Source organism: Scatophagus argus, chromosome 20 (assembly GCF_020382885.2).
Source record: "Scatophagus argus isolate fScaArg1 chromosome 20, fScaArg1.pri, whole genome shotgun sequence".
NCBI classification, from domain to species: domain Eukaryota; kingdom Metazoa; phylum Chordata; class Actinopteri; family Scatophagidae; genus Scatophagus; species Scatophagus argus.
This window is the reverse complement of record NC_058512.1, coordinates 8,300,706-8,323,166: the sequence shown is the minus strand read 5'-3', so window position 1 is coordinate 8,323,166 and position 22,461 is coordinate 8,300,706. Positions and strand designations below refer to the sequence as shown.

General features: G+C 43.0%; 3 protein-coding genes across 4 annotated transcripts; 1 reads left to right on the top strand and 2 right to left on the bottom strand.

Annotated features, from left to right (window-relative positions):
* The first annotated feature begins 387 nt into the window (after window positions 1–387).
* Window positions 388–4,877, top strand: LOC124051480 (zinc finger protein 436). The gene is made up of 2 exons (XM_046374894.1): window positions 388–835; window positions 2,067–4,877. Exons 1-2 carry the CDS (start codon window positions 637–639, stop codon window positions 3,671–3,673), a joined length of 1,806 nt encoding a protein of 601 aa, XP_046230850.1. The 5' UTR covers window positions 388–636; the 3' UTR covers window positions 3,674–4,877.
* On the bottom strand, window positions 4,871–7,547 carry LOC124051482 (proteinase-activated receptor 3). Its single transcript, XM_046374897.1, has 2 exons — window positions 7,263–7,547; window positions 4,871–7,078 (listed from the first exon to the last, which is right to left on the bottom strand). Exon 2 carries the CDS (start codon window positions 7,037–7,039, stop codon window positions 6,128–6,130), a length of 912 nt encoding a protein of 303 aa, XP_046230853.1. The 5' UTR covers window positions 7,040–7,078; window positions 7,263–7,547; the 3' UTR covers window positions 4,871–6,127.
* Window positions 7,548–9,440: 1,893 nt separating this feature from the next.
* On the bottom strand, window positions 9,441–22,276 carry sapcd2 (suppressor APC domain containing 2). 2 transcript variants are annotated; one of them, XM_046374889.1, is made up of 7 exons: window positions 22,144–22,276; window positions 21,192–21,953; window positions 17,824–17,957; window positions 13,990–14,136; window positions 13,082–13,183; window positions 11,176–11,292; window positions 9,441–11,079 (listed from the first exon to the last, which is right to left on the bottom strand). In XM_046374889.1, exons 1-7 carry the CDS (start codon window positions 22,259–22,261, stop codon window positions 10,951–10,953), a joined length of 1,509 nt encoding a protein of 502 aa, XP_046230845.1. In that variant the 5' UTR covers window positions 22,262–22,276; the 3' UTR covers window positions 9,441–10,950. The 2 variants fall into 2 exon arrangements, with proteins under 2 accessions (XP_046230845.1, XP_046230847.1); XM_046374891.1 differs by having other exon boundaries at window positions 11,176–11,289.
* Window positions 22,277–22,461: the final 185 nt, after the last annotated feature.

Genomic DNA, 22,461 nt, shown 5'->3' with positions numbered 1-22,461 from the left:
TAAGTGAGTCAATATTTTCATTAAAACGATTAGCAATTATTAACTTTGCAATACTTAGCTGCAAATTACCTAGCAGAAGCCTATGTAGGTTAATTGTATTTAATTAAACTAGTTAAGTTACTAATATTGGGTAACATTTTTATATTATTAGTATTTTTAGCATTTCATTAGCATCATCATCATTAGCATTAAAATAACAGCATTACCAAGCGTTAGCATTTATGTGGGCATCCTTACAGTTGTGGTGAGTTAGTTGCTTGCTACTGATTGTTGTAGCAGATTTAGTTGTACTGGTCGCAGTGACCTAAGTGCTACTATAGTTCTGCAGTCCTTCTTGATATGGCAACAAGATTTATCGGCGTTAGTATTAGTGTAAACAGTAACACAGTAACTTATGCTAGGGCCCCTGCTAACCCACCTGTTCCACTCCACACCGGCAGGGGCGCTAATTCCCTGTGAGCCGTTAGCAAAACAAAACCAGCTTGTCGTCTTCGTCACTTTCATGCGACTGTCTCCGCTTTGTTTGTTCCGCACACGGCAGCAGAGCCGCACACACCCACTTTTTTCCCCCAGATATTTTTAACCGTGTTCAAACCATCTGGTGAGCTGTCCACAGTCGCAGCCGCTCAGTCTAACATGGCCAGATCTAATGATCTGAAAGTCTTCTTGGAGTCTTCTTTGAATGAGATCTTTAAAGCGACAGTCAGCGATATCCTGGACTCGGTGGACAGGACCCTGTCGGAGTACCAGGGCACAATACAGAGGATCGAGTCTGAAAACGAGGGCCTGAAGCGGCTGCTGTTTGCACGGAATAGCACAGAGTCTGTTGCCAGAGGTATGGTTATCTGCACTCGGGTAATAACATATGTAGTGTAGAATAATGGAAGGTGTCGGTGCTTGTATTACAGTGGACAGTGTAGCTTCATACAACCACTGACCTTTTGTTCATGCATCCCCTGCACTGTCAGCAAAGTGAGCCTGCGGTGTGTGTTTAGCTAAATCTAATTAAATGGTAGCATGAGACACAGAGGAGTGTTCTTGTGTAAATTGCATTCAGTATATTTAGTTCATCCTTATTGACAACATGCAGTTCAGATTTTGCAATGTCTAAATGTCTCTGGAGAATCGTAATTGAACTGTGCAATCCCCTTTAACTCCGTGGAGCATTTTAGTGTGGTTCAGCATGTTGTTTTTGTTTTCTGGTGCACAGCTACAGTCGTCCAATACCAATCAACAGACATATTTTTAATGATTAGCCAGTGAACACAGTGAAGCACTCGACAATAACAGAAAATTCACTCAGGAGTTAGGGGAGACAAAGAGTGGATGGAGGATGGATATTAGGATCTGAACCGATGTTCATTATTTGGGTTTGTGTTCAGTTATAAGATTCAGACCTTTTTTTTGTTTGTTTGTTTGTTTTGCTGGGATGTCAGTGTGTCATCAAAGGCGAATGGGAAAATAGATTTTGTCATCACGTTATTGTAGTATATTTATACTCTTTAATTGCACTCTTAAAATGTGAAATGCTGTCGCAGCTTGGGTGTCTGATGTCCCACTCACTCAGCTGTAAACGTCATTCTTCAGTTCACCTTGTCCGTTAAAGGATCAGTATGTAACTTTTATAAACAGAACTTTCTTGTCATATTGGCTGAAACTCATTATATCATGACAGTGGACAAACACAAGGCAGATAGTGTAAAAATTAGGTTCATCTGGTCCTCCTGTCCTCCTGCTGCACAGCCCCCCACCCCTGAAAATGCTCTCACTCTGTCAAGTCTAAAGATATTAGATCTTTAACGGCAAATTCAGGAAGAGCAACCCAAGAACATGTTGGATTCAAATTTATCAGGTATCCTAAAATATCACTGCAAATGAAAGCATTCATTCCAAAAAAAACTTATTTATCCGGCTTTTAATAATAATGTAATACCACAATTGAATTTGTTCAGACTATTTTTGTACTACCACTACTGTCAACTAATCAAACACTTTAGCTGTTATGTAAGTATGTATGATCTGCGGCCTGTACCAATTTAATCAGTATTTTGATCTTTTTTTTACAGATATTTGTGAACAGGATGCCACTGAAAAGTTTTCGACCTCTGAATGGAGCAGTTGTTCCATCACCTCCACCCAGGGAACATTCAAGGTGTCCATATGCAGCAGTGACAAGAAGAGCTTCAAGAGGAAGCATAAAGACAAAACGAGGAAGAGCATATCCCCTTCCTCAATTCTGCTGCAGGCTGATGATATGTTAGAAAGAGCATGTTTGAACACAACAAAGGCAGGTGTCTGCAACCAAAACTTTATATCTGTAAAAACAGAGCCAGGCCTGGATGAAAACAGTGCTATTGACCTCTCACAACCTTCATCCCTTCTCAACATGACAACAAGGCCGATAAAAAACGAGAGCACAGAGGATGGTTGTGATGCATATGCACCTCTGCCGCCATCTGCAGGCCTCCAAGACTCCAGAGGCAGTGACAGTGAACTTAAAGTCACCATTGTCTCTGACACGTACATGGAGGATGGACAGCTCATTAAGACAGAGGACGAGGAGCAGAATGAGATGTTGCAGTATGGTGACGAGTTAAAAGACACAGTGGGATTTTATCCTGAGTCAGAAATGGATGCTGAGGGAGAAAGCAGACAGGATGAAGTAGCGACACCTGAGGAAAGTGATTCACCCACTGTTCCTGCAGACGAGTTTCTGGAGATTCACGACAATTTTTTGCGCTGTCCCTCTTGTCCCAAAACATTTAGCCGAGCGACTTCGCTCAACATCCACATCAAAACTCACAGTGGCGAGAAGGCCCACAGCTGCAGCTACTGTGGTAAACGTTTTGGCCGAGCTGATCTCCTCAAATCCCACAAGCGCACACACACGGGAGAGAGACCCTACAGCTGCAACATCTGCAGTAAAACATACGCCCATCCCAGTCAGCTCAGGATACACAAACGCGTCCACACCGGTGAGAAGCCATATTCCTGCTCGCACTGCGGGAAACGCTTCAACGAGCACAACCAGCTCAAAGTCCACTTGCGGACTCACACAGGGGAAAGGCCTTACAGCTGCCAAGAGTGTGGCAAAAGTTTCAGCAATGCAGGCAACCTGCGTATACACGAGAGGATCCACACCGGCGAGAAGCCATACTGCTGCGCCCAGTGTGGGAAAAGGTTCAACGGCTTGGGTGACCTCAAGACACATTACAGAATTCACACTGGAGAGAGGCCCTACAGCTGTGAGCTATGCAAGAAGACCTTCAGCCAGGCGGGCCACCTCACCATACACATGAGGATGCACACAGGGGAAAGACCGTACAGCTGCAATGAGTGTGGCAAGAAGTTTACGGTGGCCAGCAGTCTCAAACTGCACCAGAGGACTCACACAGGAGAGAAGGAGTACAGCTGCTCCTACTGCAGCAAGAGCTTCAGCAGGTCCGGTCACCTGAAGAGACACGAGCTGGTCCACACCAAAGAGAAGGTCTTCCTCTGCAGCGAGTGTGGAAAGACCTACACTGACCAGTCCTCCCTTAAAAAACACCTGAAGATGCACGCAGCCAAGGAGCAGAAGGCTCAGGGTGAGGGGAGCACCAGCGAGGCTGAAACTAACTCGGCCCAACCTGCTGCTTCGGAGACAATTTCAGAGAAATTGGAACCAAAATCTTGAAGATGAGTAATAAAAAAACAACCCTGCAAATCAGAAAGAATGTTAAATCAAGGTCCACTTACTAGCTTTTAAACTCATCTCACGGCCTGCTCCAGCAGAGTATTACAAAGTGTTTTAAGCATCTGATAAGCCTATAAAACCTTTAACTTGTTACTCAAGCTGGACTTTCTGTTTTGTGCTGCTCTTTAAAGCTCCAGGAAAGGCTAGTAAATGGACCTTACTAAGATTATTTTGTCAAACCACTGTTCTCAGCGTCGATACTAAAGTTTCTCCCTCAAAACTGTATGTGATGTTTGTGGTACAGTGCAATACACTGTTGTCTAATTGTTGCTGTGATTTTAGTATGTCCAAATATTTACCAATACCATGTGACTGATTCTTTTAACCTAATTGATGAACTCTAATATTCCTCTTGTAGTCTTCTCTGTCACGACACAGTATAAAGAGTAACAGACAGAAAATGGGACCTTTAAAAGAACAGCCGTTCTTTTTTCCAAACTTGTTGTATGTTACCACAGTGTTGGTGGTATGTTTCTGAAACGCTTTAAAGGAAAAGAAGAATTATTTAATGCAGTGTCTGTCAGATTGTCAGAATGATTTCAACCAGCCTGCTGAAGCACACTGAATTTCAGATCCAGGTGTCCTTTTCTGATGCTTGTCCTGGTCAGTAGAAAATAACTATATAATAGTTTTAGAGTTAAGATACTTCTACGCACATTTATACACTTTGTAGGAACCAGAAGTTTAGAAAGATGTGTTTCATCAGTGATTCCCGGTAAAGATCATTAATATATTGCTGTATATAGCTTTAACTATACAGTCAGGAGCCCGATCCATTGAACTGACAAGAATGTATTTAAGTAATAATTTTACTGAAAATTTTGTTGCTGATACTGATTGCAAATACTCAGTAGCTTTTAACCAACTTTCAGCAGTAAATTAATAATCGTTACTTAAGCCGTGCTGATCTCTAAGAAGAATGTCGCAAGGATTTGTTTTAGGTTCGCTGTTCTGCCAGGAAACTTGTGTCTTATGATAAATACAGAAGTAACATCATGTTTATAATGATAGGGCTACTGTTTGTTGTGACAACTGATATAACTGCGCAGTAATGTATAAACTGTTTGCTACTAGGAGCTAGGAGCTCATTGTGACGTACTTTTTCGTGATATGTGTCTAAATTAAAGAGAAGAATTAACTGAAAGAGTTTGTATGTCTTTTTTACACTTAAGTATATTTTATTTGAAACGGTCGACAGTGTGCAAAAAACCTTTGTTCACTAAACTACAAAGCACAAGTACATTCAAATACATTCTGTGAGATCTTTACATATTCAGTGCAACCAGAAAAGCAAATACAGCTAAGTATATAGATTTTGACGCTGTAAATGCTCATCAAACATGACGATTTGTTTTTTACAACACATTGTGAAACAGATTCATGAGGAGTTCGCTTTGCTGACAGCTGAAGTACATGAGGATTATATTTTTAGTACTTACATTTTCTACTGAGTGGCACTTTAAAGAGTCAGTTCATCCAAAACATAAAAATAACATTTTCTTATGTACCTCTGGGGGAATGTAGCAGGCCATTCAGATATATAGAATTTCTCTAAATTATCCACAGAATAGACTATAAGCTGTCTTCTAGGACCATATTTGTGGAAAGACACCTTCCTGTTGATTTAACTCCTTTATATTTGAGTGGAAAGAGATCTGGTATCTCTCACCGCAACAGTTATTTTCAGTTATTGATCTGATGATTAGTTTTCCAATGAATTCTTTAGTCTGAAAAATTTCAATTGTCACAATTTCCTAGAGGCCAAGGTTACACCTTGAAATTCAATTATTATTAAGTCCAAAAACACAAACTATTTTTTTCTATAATTCTATATTTAGTTTAAAAAATCTAGATATTTGAGAAGCTGGAAGTAGTAATTAGTTTTGCACTAAACACCTAAATGATTAAGCAGTTATCAAAATTGTTGGTTAATGTTCTATGGCTCAACTAATGATGAAATAACTAATCGTTTCATCTGTTGTTTCTCTAACTCTACTGTGACAAATACAACCTAAAACAAATCTAAATGGTTGCTAACAGCTGGAGCTAAGCCAGATTTTTTTTTCTTAATGTTTGTGATCTGGTCCTCTCAGTAAGATTTTATTAACATTTGATGGTGCCAAGCTGCCAGTCTTTGTGTTAAGCTAAACTAACTTCCTGCTGGCAGGATACCTTTAACGGACAGATAACATAATTGCTTCATTCTGTTCTGCTGACAGAAGTGAATAAGCATATTTCCCAAATTGTCAAACAGTTGTCTTAAAAAAACACACAAAATTTCCATCTGCACAAATCTAAACAAATCTGTTTATTGGAGTGATCCAATTATTTTTTAAATAGTTAATCAATCATTTTTTTCAACAACAGGACAACATAATTTATTCTCCTATTCTCTTACTGGATTTGGGTCTGGCTGGTCTGGCTGGTCGGGCTGGTCTGGCTGGTCTGGCACCAGTTGAAGCTGCATGGTTTCTCCTTGGACAGGTAGAGCATAGGCTGAATGCTGCTACTGAAGTCCATCAGTCCAAATGCGATATAGTAAATGTAGCAATGAAACACATCAGGAGAGAAGAAGTGTTTGAAGGGGAACAGGGCAACTAGTGGGAAGTAGTTGAACACTATGATGGCCAAGATGATGAGGACCATCTTGAAGGCTCTCTTCTTCACAGGATGCATCTCGTCTCTGCCAGGTCCAGACTGCTTCAACGCCCACAGTATCGCAATGTTGCAGAACACCATGAAGACGAAGGCTGTGAGGATCATCACCGTGAAGATCTCGAAGTTGTGAATGGTTCCCATGCATTTAGCAACTGCGTAGGTCAGAGTGATCACCCAGACTATGAAGGCCAGGACTGCTCGGTGCTGACGGTCCTTGAGCCCAGTGAAGGTGATGGGGTGGAGCACAGCCATGTAGCGGTCCAGGCAGATACAAGAAAGGAAGAGAGGTGAGGAGTCTTTCATGCCATAGAAGAAGCGCAGAACATACCAGGTGCTGCTGGTGGTGAGGTAGACTAGGTTGGCCAGCTCTAAAGGAAGGATGAGACAGAAGAGCACATCCAAAACTGCCAGATGAAGGATGAAGATGTCTGAGGTGGACGAGTCACCCTTGTTCTTGTGAATGAGCCACAGCACCATGATGTTGGCCGGGATTCCCAGGAACATGTTAATGAGCTGCAGGCCCAGGTACCAAATGAGAACCGCAGGCATGTCTTTGCAGCTCTCGTACACGGTCTTCTCATTGTCGGTGTAGTTTCCGGGTCTGTGAGAGACGAAGAACACAGAGGAATTCATGTACAAAACCTCCATGATGGTCAGTTCAGAGGGGGAGGTCGTCAGAGGGCAGATCTGTCAGAGAAACAAAACAGATCAGGTTGAGGTTGTTAGAGACAATTGTGTTAAAAGACTTATGGTTTGGTAAAGATAAAGATAAATGATAAAGATAAAATGCAAAATGTTGTAAATTTGTTCACAGTTTAAGTATTCTTAATACCCAAAACATGATGAATTTGTGGTAAGTGACGCTTCCTACCTTTAAGCACAGTGTCGATTTGTGAATAGATCTTCTCTGCCCTCAGCTGTCTGTTTTGTATGCCTTCGTTATACCAGGAAGTTTTGCCTAGCACATTTGCATTGCACTTATACTCGAACACACATATTGTGTCTATGTTTGGTTACATACACCCTTCCTATGCAGACACAAATACATCCTGTTTCTTAATACTGTCTGTCAGTGACCTTGAATGACGTCCTGATCCACCCTCGAGTGTGACTCTATACTTGCTCTCAGATCTTTTATTAAATAACCACAAAGACAGATTTTGTCAGCGTTTTCCTTTTTCTTTTCACCAAATTTTATTTCCACCACACCACCAAGTCAACAAACAGCCCATTTTGCTATCTATTTACTACTTGAATATAAAGAAACTCTCATCTCTGGCAGAGCATTTGATAAAGTCTACAGTTCCAGAATATTGCCACTGTAAAAGACAAGACTACAGGACTGAAAAAGATCCAAGGCATTTATGTAAAATTGCAGCTGAATTACCATTTCATGTCAAAATGACACTCACCTGTTCAACAGGACACTGCAGCACCTCCCTAAAAATGACTGGTGTCCCCACTCTTAATCCTTGCGACTCCTGTGTAGGCTACGTCTGTCCCACTGTGAGCAAATACTGAGCCTTCAGTTCAAAATGAGTGGAAAACATCTTTTGGAAGATGAGCCAACACTTCAGGGATGCTGTTGCAGCAGTCTCATCATCCAATCACAGTGAAATGAAAGTGTGGAAGCTGAGGATGATGTCCCTCTGGATGTCATGATGTCTGGTTTGGCCCCCTGTACATACATCACAAAGTGAACAAAAAATATAGAATCCTAAAACAAGAATAAAGATGACCATTTGAATGAGATGAATAAAAGCGTGATAGTGGGTTGGGTGAGGGATGGAGGACATGTTGTGGCAAGCCATCAACCGTTCACACTGATTGGAAATGATGCAACAGACCAATGACGGAAAATCAAGAGTAAACAACTGATGCAACAATCCAGAAAATCACTTCTGATTCAATTCAGCGCAACAAAGTGTACTATGTTACGTGAGGCCGACATGGTTTCGAGGTGTGATGTCTGTCGGTGGGTTTGTGCTGAACACAACCTGCAAAGCAGGGACCTGTACTGAGCGATCGCCTCACCATTCACATTTACAGTATTAACATGTTTCTCTGGTTGTTCAGGGCTCCTAAAGATCATTTTTGAATGACCTCTTAGGTAACATTTGAGCTTTCACTTCTGCTTATTGCAACCATAACAGTCCAGCCAAGTTACCAGATTACGCTCTTTAAACAACCATCACTTCTCCATTTATGCACTACGTGTGATTCTGCACTTGTGGTGTTGCAGTGGGTGTTTCAGGCTGTTTGAGCAGTTTGGCTCTGTTGAAACTCGATCAAGCTTTGTTAACATTCATGTGTCTGTCTCGGTGTCAAGGATATGTGTCTCCCTCTTATAAGGTAGAAGATTCTCACAAGTTTGCTAAATTCTGCATCAGAGCAGGAACACACACAGGAGAGCACATCTGCTTTTGTCCACACAGGCCAACCGGAGCTTCTTGAAGTTGATATTAGAAGATGCAAGCGTATCAGTAAGATTTTCCAGGTGACATTTTAGGGAGGGATTCGAAAAAGAGACAGAATTGCTACATGGAGATGGCTAGTTTGTATGAAGAGAAGAATCAATAGTACAAATGGAACTTGATCATAAGGTTATAAAAATGCCTGCTGATGTTAAATATCCACACCAGGCATGTTAAAAATCTGGCCCTGAAAGCCTGTTTTCTCATGCAGCCGCATGTTGTGAACCACAACAGAATTAGCAGGACAGACCATTACGGTAATCTACTGACTCTTTAAGCAAGGCTGAGTTGTTTTCTTTTGAACTGCAATTCAAAAAGGTCCTCAAAAATAGCATATTGCATATGAAATTGCAAACACTTTACATGACGGACCAAAATAAGGAAGCAGAAAATGAGAAGTAACCATTCAAAGGGATGAGTTGTTAAGTTAAGGCCATGATCTACTTGAGAATGGAGAAGTCTTTCGACGTACTATCTACAGCATCTGTACCAAATGCTTCAAGTCACCTCCTTTGTGAAGCTCAGCATTGCCAAGCTCATGAGGCAAGACATTGCATGGAAACACAGACCCACAGTCAGTATTTGTTTGGTCGTATTTATTATTTTTATATTTGATCTCATGTTTGAGTACTCTCGATAGGAAGCAGAAGGGAAAGAGTTTCACTCGCACATAATGTAGCTCGAGCAGCAACAAACAATACATTCAAACAAGCGGGAAACGGACATAAACAATATGTTAAGTGCAGTCATCCCAGCAGTACCATACAGATCCATTTTAGAACTACTGTGTGTTTTTCCTTCTACCGCCACCCACTAACTAAACATTTTTTTTCTTGTAAACTTACGGCTGGCTGAACGTTTTTACAGTTTTAGTCTAAAGCAAACTTGCGAGGACAAAATTATATCTGTGCTACCATTTAATCTCAAACAGAAATCTCTTCAGATAAATACTTTGCAGCTGAAAACATGACCCATGCAAAGAATCCACTGTAATAAGACATACAGGGGATGTGGCACTAGAGAGCCAAAGTGATTATTTTTTTCCTGACATGACATCAGAAGATCTCCCAACCAAGGAGCTCGAGCTCCGACATGCACCATCTACCGTGTTTACCCTCCGCCGCTCTCTCCTACATGCAAACTTTCAAACTTCTCTCATTCGTCTCTGCCCTCACATGACGATGGCTTGTAGGTTGTCCTCCCGTCTCTTTCTCTCTCTTTTTTCTTTTTAAAATCAATCTTAAAAAAACACATCTCTCTCAAAGGTCTTAACATTAAACGTGTTAATATACTGTAATATAAAAGCTGCTCTTTATAGTAATTCCTCTCTTTCCGTGTTTAAAACACTCTAAAAGAACGCTGAATGTCAGGTAAACATATTATTCATTTATATAAAGGAAATGCTAAAAGACACGAGCAAAGTGGATCTTGTTATCGTTTAGATCAAAGTACCAAACTTAAAAGATTTAAACAAAAATATAATTGATAGGTCACAGCAAGCAGATGCAGCTGATGATTTTTTTTTTAGAGTACAAAACTGTAAGAATATGGCATTATATTCCAACAAATACCAGCCACCCTCGTCCTTTCTGGACCACTAAGTTAAAATTCATGTTTTTTTTCTGTTGCCTGTGCAGTCAAGTGGCAGAAGTGAAAAGCACAAGTCTTTTGGGAGTGGGAGTGGAGATCTTGCAGATGCCGTAATCCTGCAAGGAATGGATCGATGGGATCTCATGAGACCCGAGTGGTTTCTTGAAAGTGTTCCAGTCTTTTCAGCTCGTTTATGCAGGAAATGTGAAGGCAGCAAAGTAAGAGAGTCTTCTGACTCTCGGGTCAAGTCGTTCAGATCAGGTATTCCTCGGAGTGTTCACATCTAGGTAGTGCGTGGTTTGTTTTGGGGTGGAGTGGTCACATGCTCCTGCAGTTGAGGGTGTTGGTGAGTCACAGCTAAAGGTGCATCACTGCTACAGGTGTGGGTAAACAACAATCAGCTTCAGTCTTTAGGAAGTTTTGCTCCAGGCCAGTGTTGACGATTCCTGGCTGAAACGCGGTGATGTTGTGGTGTTGCGTGGAGTGTAATTGTTCTCAGATGAAGGTGGAGTCCATGGTGCTGGTGTCTTGTGCACTGCGGGCCCGAGCCTCAAAAAGCTGTTTTATCAAGGCCGACTTCTCCTGCTCCAGCTGGGCGATCCGCTCGCTCTTGTCCGTCACCTCCTTAATGAGGAAGAAGAAGAAGAGCAAATGAAGTGAGAGACAGCCTCACTCCTAAAGTGACTTGTATGTATTGGCAGTATGTAGCCTGAGTTAGACCTGTGTGAGGAGTCGGTTCTGGTCCTTCAGTCTCTGGATGGCTTGTGGAGGTGCTGGAGCTGGAGGCTGGGAGTTAGTTGACAGCGCTGCAGTCTGAGCAGCAGAAGGAAATGACTGCTGGGAAACAAACAGGGACCAGCATTAAAGGAAAGATTCACCCCACATATGCTGTTGTTACATATCAGTGGAGTTTTCCATCAATTGTCTTGTCACAAAATGCCATATTTCACATACCTCCCACATCCTGCCTGGTTAGATAAAAATAAAAAAAAAAGATACATATTTTTCCTCTCATCTGTCTGGATTGTTTCTACATTTGATAAATCTGCAACTCACATGAAAACAATCAAGATGGATAAGTAAGAGGAAAATCTTAAATGAACTGTTCCACATGAACAGCCTGCTGACGTTTATTATAGGTGGCATTTGTGTGATGCAGTACTGAATTTCAGGTATTGACCCAGTGCAGCCTTAAAGTCCAGCAGAGGGCGTTCAACTCTTCAAACAACATCTCGCATCACGACATCTTAGGATGTCTGTTGCACGCATCCCAGATTAACAATAAGATCAAGCCATTGTGCAGTTTCAGTTTTGTGCTACAACATGTATAAAAACTTATGTCCTTCCATATGCTCAATACGGTCATAACAGCCATCTGTCGTTCTATTTAATTGGTGGCTTGTTGAGTGTTAGCCACTCAGTTATATTTATATCATACAGTGCATCCAGAAAGTATTCACACCGCACATTTTGTTATGTTACAGTCGCATTCCAAAATGGATTAAATTCATTTTTTCCCCCTTAAAATTCTACATAAAATATCCCATAATTACAAAATGAAACAAGTTTACTTGACTGCTGCAGTCATCTTTCCCTCAACCCTTACTAGTCTCCCAGTTCCTGCTGCCGCAAAACATCCCCACAGCATGATGCTACCACCACCATGCTTCACAGTAGGAATGGTATTGGCCAGGTGATGAGCAGTGCCTGGTTTCCTCCACACATGACGCTTGTCATTCATGTTAAAGGGTTTAATCTTTGTTTCATCAGACCAGAGAATTTTGTTTTTTTGCGGTCTGAGAGACCTTCAGGTGCCTTTTGACAAACTACAGAGGGGCTTTCATATGCATTTTAATGAGGAGTGGCTTCCATCTGGCTTCTCTACCATACAGGCATGATTGGTGGAGAGCTGAAGAAATGGTTGTCCTTCTTGAAGGCTCTCCCCTCTCCACAGAGAGTGACCACCTCCCTGTCTAATGCCCTTCTACCCCGATCACTCAATTTAGTTGGGCAGCCAGCTCTAGGAAGAGTCCTGGTGGTGCCAAACTTCTTACACAGACTACTGTGCTTTTTGGGACCTTTAATGTGGCAGAAATCTTTCTATACCCTTCCCCAGATCTGTGCCTCAACATAATCCTGTCTCAGAGGTCTACAGACATTTTCTTTGACTCCATGGCTTGGTTTGTGCTCTGACACGCGCTGCCAACTGTGAGGGCTTATATAGACTGGGGTGTGCCTTTCCAACTCATGCCCAATCAACTGAATTTACCACAGGTGGACTCAGCTCAAGTTGTAGAAACCTCTGAAGGATAATCAGTGGAAACAGGATGCACCTGAGCTCCATTTTGAGTGTCATGGCAAATGCTGTGAATACTTATGTACATGTTACATTTTTTTGTTTTTCATTTTTAATAAATTTGCAAGAAATTCAAGCAAACTTGTTTCACTTTGTCAATATGAAGTATTTTGTGAGACTATAACATAAAATGTGGAAAAAGCAAAGTGGCGTGAATACTTTCTGGATGCACTGTACTCACACTCTCTTTACTTACTGCAATATGTGTTCTGAATTCCTGGGCCTTAGAATCGCAACATTAATGCAAGTCAGTGGACATGCAACACTCACCATCCCGGTGCAGGATATCAGGTCATTAAGGCAGCGGTTGACCTCTTGCAGTTTGGGTATTAGAACATTCATGCGACTCTGAGTGGCTTCTGTGAAGAAATCCTGTGAGCAGAGAACATAAAGGACAATCGGTGTGAAATTCAAGATAGTAGTCAAAGGCCTGGAATATGGTCACTACAAGGAGGGACATGACAAACCTAGGAGAAGCTATGGTAAAATTTTAAATAGTAATTAAGGGGGTATGTGAGATGAAGTCACATGAGTCAGGCACCACACAAGACCTAAGTCCTGGATGGTGTTTTACTTTATCAGGTGTGCTAAATCACTCATTAAGCCGCCTAATCTGGTTCTCCAGTTAGCTGTTTGCTACATTTCTCAAAATGACTCGCACAAAATGCATTTTACAAGAGCATCCAAAGTCAGTAGGAAGAGGGGGTCAAAGCAATTCCATACTTTTAGTTAAATAATGTGTCAATGACAGGACATTAACTTATTTTAATCTCTTTGTTTTCTATTAATAAAAACAGCCAAATTAAATCTCTAAATCAAGTAATAACATTAACTAAGAGCAAGAACACTATCAAATAATTGCCAGAAATCTCTTCTCTTTACCACAGAGTGTTTCAGACTTGTTTGACTGCTTAACAGGAATAAATAAACTGGATAAAGATGGCCTTAAATTTCCATTCTGAACGACAGACACCAAAATCTGATATTCAGTGTTTATGCTTAGACCAAACTATGAACTCTCTCCCAACAGATATACAGTTCATAGTTTTTGGCTGTTTTTATTTGGAAATAAAACTTTTAGCAGCTGTAAATTTGTATCAAATATGTGTTAAATATATTCTGGAGAGTCAAATGAAATACAACATTACTTATACTTAATACGGTGCTTTGGAACCGACCGTGCAGTGGGAGCTCTGGCCGACCTGCCGCTGTCTCTCTGTGACATTGTGGATTTGGCCCTGGTACCAGTCTCGGGCCCGCTCCACCACTTCCAGGCCCGCCAGCAGCGAGTCCTTCTCCTGCTCCAGCTCTTTCATTTGCTTCAACTTTGAGTTACAAGAGGAGGGTGAAAGGGGGGAAGAAAGAATGGGGTGAAAGAGGAAAGAAGAAAATGTGTTTAAAAAGAGCCAAAAAAACAAAGGTCACTTTCTGCCCAGATCCCACGTGAAGCCCCCCACGGAAAGACAACATTTAATTTTCATATTCCACATGCCAGCACTAAAGTTTGCTGCAAAGATTAAACCCAATGACTGATTTTGGGCTGCTGGCGGCCTGCATAGTAGACAGACTCCCATCTTTTCACAGGGGCATCTGCAGCAAAACTCCTTTGTGCCAGCGGAGACAATGGCGCCATACCAATTGTGCAGGACTCTCTCCCATCCTGAACAATGTTTAGAGGAGCAATCAGCCCGGTGTCATGGCAACCACGCAGCAACCTAAGAATGGGGTAAACAGCGAAGCCACTTCAACTATGGCCGCCACAGTCAATGTGTGTGTGTCTGTGTGTGAAAGAGAAAGAGGGAGAGATGTGAGTGTGTGTGTGTGTGTATACACCCCAGCAAGGCTTCATTGAGTTGTGCTGACCAGGCTGTCCAGCCACAGTCCAGGCCACATTGCTGGCATTCAGCCACCTGGTGTGTCATCTTTCTATCCACCCCATCGCTCCAGTCCTCCGTCCCCTGTGGACCTCAGTACATTCCACTGATCATTGCTCATCAGTGCTGTTTAAAAACACAGCCACAACTCATAGGCAGGGACACACGTTTGAGAAAGTAAACATAAAGGATTTCTAACAGGGAGTCCACAATCAAGCCCTGTCTAACATTTTGGTGCTTTTTCCCCAAAGAGCTCGAAGGGAGAACACATACAGAGGACGACAGGAAAGAGGGGCGGTTTAGGGATCAGAAGAATGGGGGTCGAGGGTCCGTGTCTAGAATGAAGTATGACCCTGTGTCAGGCCGCAATGGATGTGTGGTAATCAACAGGCTGGAAAACACACCATTTTAAAAAAGAAACAGGAGCAACAAAGAGGAAACACACACTGAGAGGGAGCAGCAGCAAACGGTTTTAGGGAAAAGTGTGTGCATGTATGTTTGTGAGCAGGCTGAATGAGCAGACATGAATGCACACAACAAGGCAGATACAATAACATGACACCCGTGGCACAAGCTGCTAAAAACACAAAGAACATAACAGCCTTTCAAACAGCATCTACAAAGCACTGTGTAACAGTGTGGTCTGAACCTTGAAGCTCTACAGTGCAAAAGCAGCTCAGAGGCAAAATATACATCCAAGCCCCCCCAAAACAAGGAAAAACAACTATTTACATGGATGAATTTGTTGGCTGTTTTCCCAGTTAGTCCTCTTAACTATTAAGCATAAATCACTTCAGAAAAAAGTGAGAAACACGTCCCAGAAGTTTCCAGAGCCCAAGGTAGCAGCATAAAACCCAAAGATGTTTCATTTAGCTTTAGAACAAAGTGAGAACTGCAGCAAACCATCACATTTAAAAAGAAGTAGAACCAGTGAATGTTTGACATTTCTGCCTGATCAATGACTTGAAATGTCAGTGAACTAATCATCTCCTTTCAGTGCTATCAAATGAAATGTCAGAAAAACAAATCAAGTTCTTTGATTTGACTTTGGTTTACTTAACAAACAATTAATAACCAAGAGATTTTGAACTAAGTACTAACATTTAAGAAACCAGCATTTTCGCCTTTTGTCATTTTCACTTGATGAACAACTGCAAACACGACTGTCTGTAAAATTCTGGTAATCCACTTAGTAGTCTCTCTTCTCTGAAAAGCTCAACTCTTCTCTGAAAAGCTCAACATTACTAAAGCAAGTCAGAGCTAACACACAAGCACCAAACTAGCACAAACAAATAGCTTTTGATATCCTATTCAACTTATAGGCTGTTGAACTTGGCCACAACTTTTCATATCCCGTTTGTCTCAAATGCCACAGTTAAATATCAATACAAACTGGTGCAGATCCTGAAATAAAATCTTTAAAAACATCTAAAATACAAGCTTTAATTGTATCCTCTGCAACCATCTCTACCTTTCCTTCTCTGTCCTTCTCTCCCTGTCGTCCTACTCACCCAGAGGAAAAAGTGCAGGGCCTTGCTGCTGTAGAGGCTACTGCTGAGGGGGATGAAGACGGTAGTGTAGGCAGCCCACACAGCCGTCCAGGCTGGGCCGGGCCGGCCAAACGAGTCCTCTACTTCTACCAGGCCCCTGGGCCCGACCCGACTCACTACCATCAGGGCAGCTGTGGGCCAAGTTGGCCTGGGTGGGAGGGCCAGAGGGGAGGGGGAGGGGGAGGAGGAGAGGGGCAGGGAGGGAGGGAGGGAGAAGGAGGGGAGTCGGTCAGTCAGCCTCTCCAGACACTGGAGGCCGAGGGGGGAGAGAAGAGACGAAGACAGCAACACAAACGGAGAGAGAAAGAGGGAGAGGAAGCGAGCTAGAGAGAGTGAGAAATGGTGAGGCAGGGGGAGAGACAGAGAGTGAAAGGAGGCATGAGCTCCTGACTGGAGGGTGGGAGGGGCCGAGAGAGGGGGAGGCAGCGGGTGGAGGGATGGGAGGGGAATGAGGGGGCCAATAGAAAGTCAAATGGAGAAGAGCCTGTACTAGAAAACCTTGGTTTTTTTTTTACATTTCCTGGAATTCTCATACCTCGAATCTTTAAAAACTATCCGACACATTTCTTTAAAAGTCTCAGTCCCTGTTATGTCCAATCACACTTCAGATAACCCAGTCCAAGCACACATCTGAGCCTCTGAAAGTCTTTTACCACTCGTCTGCCAAACTTTGCACCCACCGGGGGATGTTCAGCAGCAAACTCTGACAAATCTCCACTCCACCAACTTCCATTGCTACTTATGTAATATCACACCTTCATTCAGTAGTTGTCACATTTTGTCAGGTTAACAAAGTGTACAAAGTTGGAGACACTATAATTCAGTCCGAGAAAAGGCAGAAAATAGTGAAAAATTCATATTACAAAAGAAGTGAAGAATTAAGAGCACCCAATAGCTGAAGATATTTAAATCACCAGCAGCACATCCACCTATTTGAGGGGCTAAAATCAACTATTTTAATGCCATTTTTGCTTGAAAAATGATTCAACTATTAACTGATTATCAGAGTTGTTTCTTTGACTTGAGACTAAATTAATTCTAATAAAGTGCATGGAAGCGCTGATCTGAGCAGGCGTAGTAAAAGAGCCCACTGATTACTACCATACTTGAAATCTGTTTGTGTTGCAAACCAAAGATGAAAAGACATTCTTCTGAGCTTCAGTAATGTCTTTTATAATAAAATGAGCCACACAATGCTCTGAGTTTGTCTTTTATTGGCAAAGTATAAGCTTTCCCAACAGATACACTGAGTTTACATAATGTGTATTAGTGATGTGCAGTGATGTGATGTTTATTAGTTTTACATGTGAAGACCAGAGGATTTCAAATGAAGAGATATTTAAAAGGGACTAAAATGGTGAGTGCAGCCAGCAGGCTGTGTTGCAGGCAAATGAATAGAAACTGGCTGGATGCACAGCAGAGCCGTGCATCACTAACGTCAACCCATAACCGAGTTTGCTGATTGTTGTTATCAATCTATGTTTCTCACTGAAAGCCAGACACAGGAAGACCTTTAGGGCACTCTGTAGAGACTGCTGGTTTGTGTGTGTGTGTGTGTGTGTGTGTGTGTGCGTGTGTGTACACCAACCATTCCATAATCCACTCCGTTGGATATGGTGTGCCGCCTCTGCTCTTCCCGACTCCGCCCGTGTCGTCTGGAGCCGCCAGTAAATCCTGTTGCCGACTCGCTCTGAGATCTTGGTAAACCTGATTTCACAACACCTGGACAAATGTGACAGACACCGATTGAATCAGTTTCAACACAACACAGCAGTCTGGAATGCACTCTGTAATTATGGCAGTTTTACTGAGTGTAGGACAGGAAAAAAAAAACACTTTATACAATCCTAAAACAAATTGAAAAAAAAAAGGAATTTATTGTGGAATGCAATATACTTCTGAAAACTATGGCCAACTTTAATAGCTAAAAACCTTTAATGCAAAGAGTGTTTTTACAGTAGGCATGCAATCACATGTAACACACGTCGCACATATGCAGAATTATGCCTTTTCCTTTGTTAAGAGGAAAACACTCAGACTCTGTTATCTTAAAAAGGGTGTGTATCAAATCTCCATTCAAAGTCTGTAATCCGTGTCAGCCTGAAAATTCTGACTCGGCAACGACACACATTTATTGCACTTCTTCAAAGTCAAGCAGGAACAGTAAACAACAACATCTTCATGTCAAAAACAACAACTTATTGGATTCTTCTTTATTTTCAGTTCCTGTGCTAGAAAAGTGTGAGACTGTTCAAAATACTTCCCCAGCTCTAAAGAAAAAAAAAAAACATTAAAAAGGAAGAACAAGAAAACTGAAAGCAAAACATTATCCAAAAATGCATTCAGAATTGCCTGTACGCCACAGGAGGGAGCTGTATCAACACGGTGCAAACTGAACTCAACACAGACCGTTGTAAATCTTTTGGTTGACCTGACGAGGATGAGTTCAGCGGAGTGGAAGGAAATATGTGAAGCATCTGAGCCATAACAAGCCGTAGAGATGACACCTCAGAAACCTCAGAACCTGAAGCAAGGCCTCAGACAGTCACTGTCTGGATTCTCAGTACTGAGGTGAAATGAATGAGCAGCGAGTGTGAGTGTACTAAGCAAAGTGTGACATTTAGAAATTACAGTGGGTGGTAAATACTACGGAGAAGAAGGAGCGTCTTTATTTTCTAAAGCTTCAGGTGCTTTGGAATAAATGGGACTTCATCTGTCACAATCACACAAGAGTCTGTGAAACGATTGAAAGCTACAAAGCAGCCACTAAACAGACCTATCAGCTGATTCCAGATTCCACCAGTTCCAAAAACAACATATAAAAAATTTTCAGTCTCTCCTCTTTTGTGTGACTGTATGTTTTCTTTCTCTGTGTTTCTGGGTGTTTCCTATCACAAAAGAAGGACATGCAGGTCTGATAAAGCGGAGGCTGCCTCCGATTCCTCCGAATCGAATGTGTAAACAAGCCTTTTTTCCGTGGTATCTCTCTCATATCAGCTAAGGTACTTAGGCACACACCACTGCAGTGTTCCCCACACCAAGAGAGAGTGTGAGAATGAGAGAGAGTGAGGTCGGACTCTGTGGTTATGTCCAGGGTGTTGGGGAGGATTTCATCACTGCCGTGATTCAGCGAGCCCTGGCCTGTCCCCTGTAATCTGGCCTAATCCAGCAGGGTTTGGCTGCATGTGTGAGATTACAGCACGGTCACTGGTGGTCCGTCTGCCTGTCTACATTAGGTGGCGGATGCATGGACAAAGTAAGTTAACATAATTTTATACAACACATATGTGGGTTTTGGAGACACGATCTTATTCCCCCCAAAAAAACATAATGAATTCTCTGTGGAAGCTTTCCACAAAATGTTAGAAACTAGCTGCAGGGATTTGATCCCATTCAGCACAATAGCAACTGGTTTTGGGTGATTCATCCCACAGGCATTAGATGGAGCTGAGTTCAGGACTCTGTGCAGGCCAGTCAAGTTCTTCCACACCAAACTGATATCATGATTTCTTGCACCAGGGGAACAGTTATTGTATCACTGTGTATTGTAGCACGAAGATCTCCTTTCACTTTGAATTCACAACAAAACTGAGTGCACAAAAGTGTGTGAAAGTTTGGCCACATAATCTGTCCATCTGTCTATCTGAACAAAAACACTGTGAGTGTGATATAAACGATGGAAGCCCCGAGGCCCTGGCTGTACAGAGATCAGACAAACTCGGGCAGGCTATAGTTGAATGTGTGTGTGGCAAAGAGAGAGCAGGCGATAAACTCTTGTTTGACTGTGAGAGGAGGTAAAACAAGAGCTGAGTGTGAGAACGAGAGCCTGTATGCATGAACAAGATAAGAAGCAAGCAAACGGGGAATTTCTCAGATGCAATTCCCACCTACGCATGGCTCGCAGGGCGAAAGAAAATGCTAAACATGCACACAGGTGACCATCACCGATTCTTCAGTCAGATGGCTGACTGACTGTGCTCCGTCGACAAGACAAACCCTCAAGATAGATACATTTCTGCAGGGATTTCCGACACAACCTCTGACCCGACCTGGGGTTAACAACGGTAATTCGGCACCCACCATTGCAGCAGAGCCCCTTAAACAGGGCCTGTTTAAGCTGTGACATAGCACCTGGGAAGTCTTTTGTCAAACCTCCAAAACATGATTGCGGTTGAGCCGCGTTCAGCTCCCTCTGGATGACAAACTGACATGCAAGCGCCCTGCAGACATCGCACACTTGTGTGGACTACATGGATCGCTGCATCCAATTAAATTAGAATATGAGATCGAAGCTGGCGAGACTGCAGTGTACATATCAGCCCAGTTATGCATGCAATCGGTTACGCATGCTAATGGGAATTCAGTCTCAAGTGTGTTCTGTGTTCTGGCAGGCACTCAGGGACTCAGTAGCTTTACTTCCAAATCTGGGTGCTGTACATTTTGTTTCATGGCCAGATGAAGATGCAATTGCAACAGCAGAATCTTTGACAAAGAGTACTGTTGAAATGTCAACAATAGATGAACCAATATTTCAATCAACAAAAAAAATATCCTATATGCATTTTTTTAATTGATTATTCATCTCTTTTTGTAAAAGTCTTTCTGTCAAAAGATGATGTGCTATTATTTTGTTTCACATCTCTAAATTGAATATATTTGAAATCTTGGTGGGCATTCTTCACTATTCGATGACATTAATGGAGCCTAATAGATAATAAAATAGAAAATAAAACCAATTAGTGCACCAAGGTGAGTTAGGAATCAGTAAATTGGGGTGCAGGTGCTGACACATCTGTATGATTCATCATCTTGCTTGAACTGTTGATTGGCAGATGAGACGTTGAGACGAGATGTTGCTGTTAAACTTGGATTTTGACAGACAGGGTTTTTACTTATTACAGACCAGAGTCCTCCATTAACTCACTGTCCTAAAACCCCATGTGGATTAACACTTACTTGGTCTGTGAAGCTGCGGTGACTCCAGAGCAAGCGACTCAATGGACCTGACCCGGCTCTGCTGGGGCTGTGCTGCTTTGGCGACCTGGCCCGGCTCGGCCCGGTAACACCCGCCCCCCGGAGCGACTGAACTCCGCTCCAAACTCCGCCCGGACTTCTCGAACCCCGCGCTGTACGGTGCCGGTCCACACTCGGGGAACCCGGTTCCCTGGTCCGGTCTGGCCCGGGACCGGTGCTGTTGGGTGTTGGTGACGTTGCTCGGTCCCAGCGGACGGACCTTGTTCTCAACCCGAGTCCCAACACTGCACGTGGACAGCGGGGCGGGTTTCTGGGGCGGCTTTGCTGCCTGCTGCGGGTGCACGGCAGCCTGGGCCTTGAAGTGGGAGCTGTTCTCCGGGTTCAGCATGGAGTACCGCAGCCCCGCCACGAACCGCTCAAAGGTGAGGCAGCCATGTGGTGGGGTGACGCGCCTGAGGCAGCCCAGGACCCCGCTGGGCAGGTCCCGTGTGTCTGCGCCCTGCCAGCGGCTCTCGATCTCCGAAATGTGGACATAGCCCCGTCCTCCGTCGTCCAAAATGTCAAACAGGGTTCTCAGGCTGTGCAGGAAGGCTTTGGGGAGACCATCTGTTGAATACTCCGTCTCTTTTGGCTGCATGTTGGCGGTTTTAAAGCCCTCCACTTTGCCTGGAAACACCTCTTTCCTTAGCCCAACTCTGCCGTAGATGGCCGACGTCCCGTTCAGCTTGCAGCCTTGGTCAGTCGCTATCAGAGCCATGAATGCACCGATAATCACCACTAAACTAATCAATCAAAATCACGCCAGGACAAGCTGCTTAACTTTCTATAGACACACAGCTGGACACAGAGAATAATAAAAGAAACCCAGCTGACGAAGCAGCAACACACATGTCCTTTTAAAGCCTTAAAGACTTGAATATTCCAGATATTTTACCGTTTGGAGCGTCTACCTTCCCACCGAAACTCCGCCGCTCTGTGATCCATACTTTCCTTTTTTTCTGGCGAGGACCGCCCTTCAAACGGCTGAGTGGGAGCGTCCCGGGACCAGCCATTGGCCGCCCTACGCACGAGCTCGGCGTTCATTGGCGCAGGCCTGAGGTAGGCTCCAGTTTGAGTTGCGCTTTTGTTATTACTAATGCCGAGACGTTATTCATAAAGCCAGGATATTATCCACATAATCAGAAAGAGCTGTGTAAACCTTACGGCCCCAAACAGTCGGAAAGAGGGAACAGGATCCTTTTGTTTCACATGA

Bases quoted from the DNA above. Each gene is read 5' to 3' on its own strand.
- LOC124051480 (XM_046374894.1), top strand. From the start codon at position 637: ATGGCCAGATCTAATGATCTGAAAGTCTTCTTGGAGTCTTCTTTGAAT. The intron at 836-2,066 runs GTATGGTTATCT...TTTTTTTTACAG, and splicing joins CACAGAGTCTGTTGCCAGAG to ATATTTGTGAACAGGATGCC.
- LOC124051482 (XM_046374897.1), bottom strand. From the start codon at position 7,039: ATGGAGGTTTTGTACATGAATTCCTCTGTGTTCTTCGTCTCTCACAGA.
- sapcd2 (XM_046374889.1), bottom strand. From the start codon at position 22,261: ATGGCTGGTCCCGGGACGCTCCCACTCAGCCGTTTGAAGGGCGGTCCT. The intron at 21,954-22,143 runs GTAAAATATCTG...TGGCTCTGATAG, and splicing joins GAAGGTAGACGCTCCAAACG to CGACTGACCAAGGCTGCAAG. The intron at 17,958-21,191 runs GTAAGTGTTAAT...ACATTTGTCCAG, and splicing joins ACCGCAGCTTCACAGACCAA to GTGTTGTGAAATCAGGTTTA.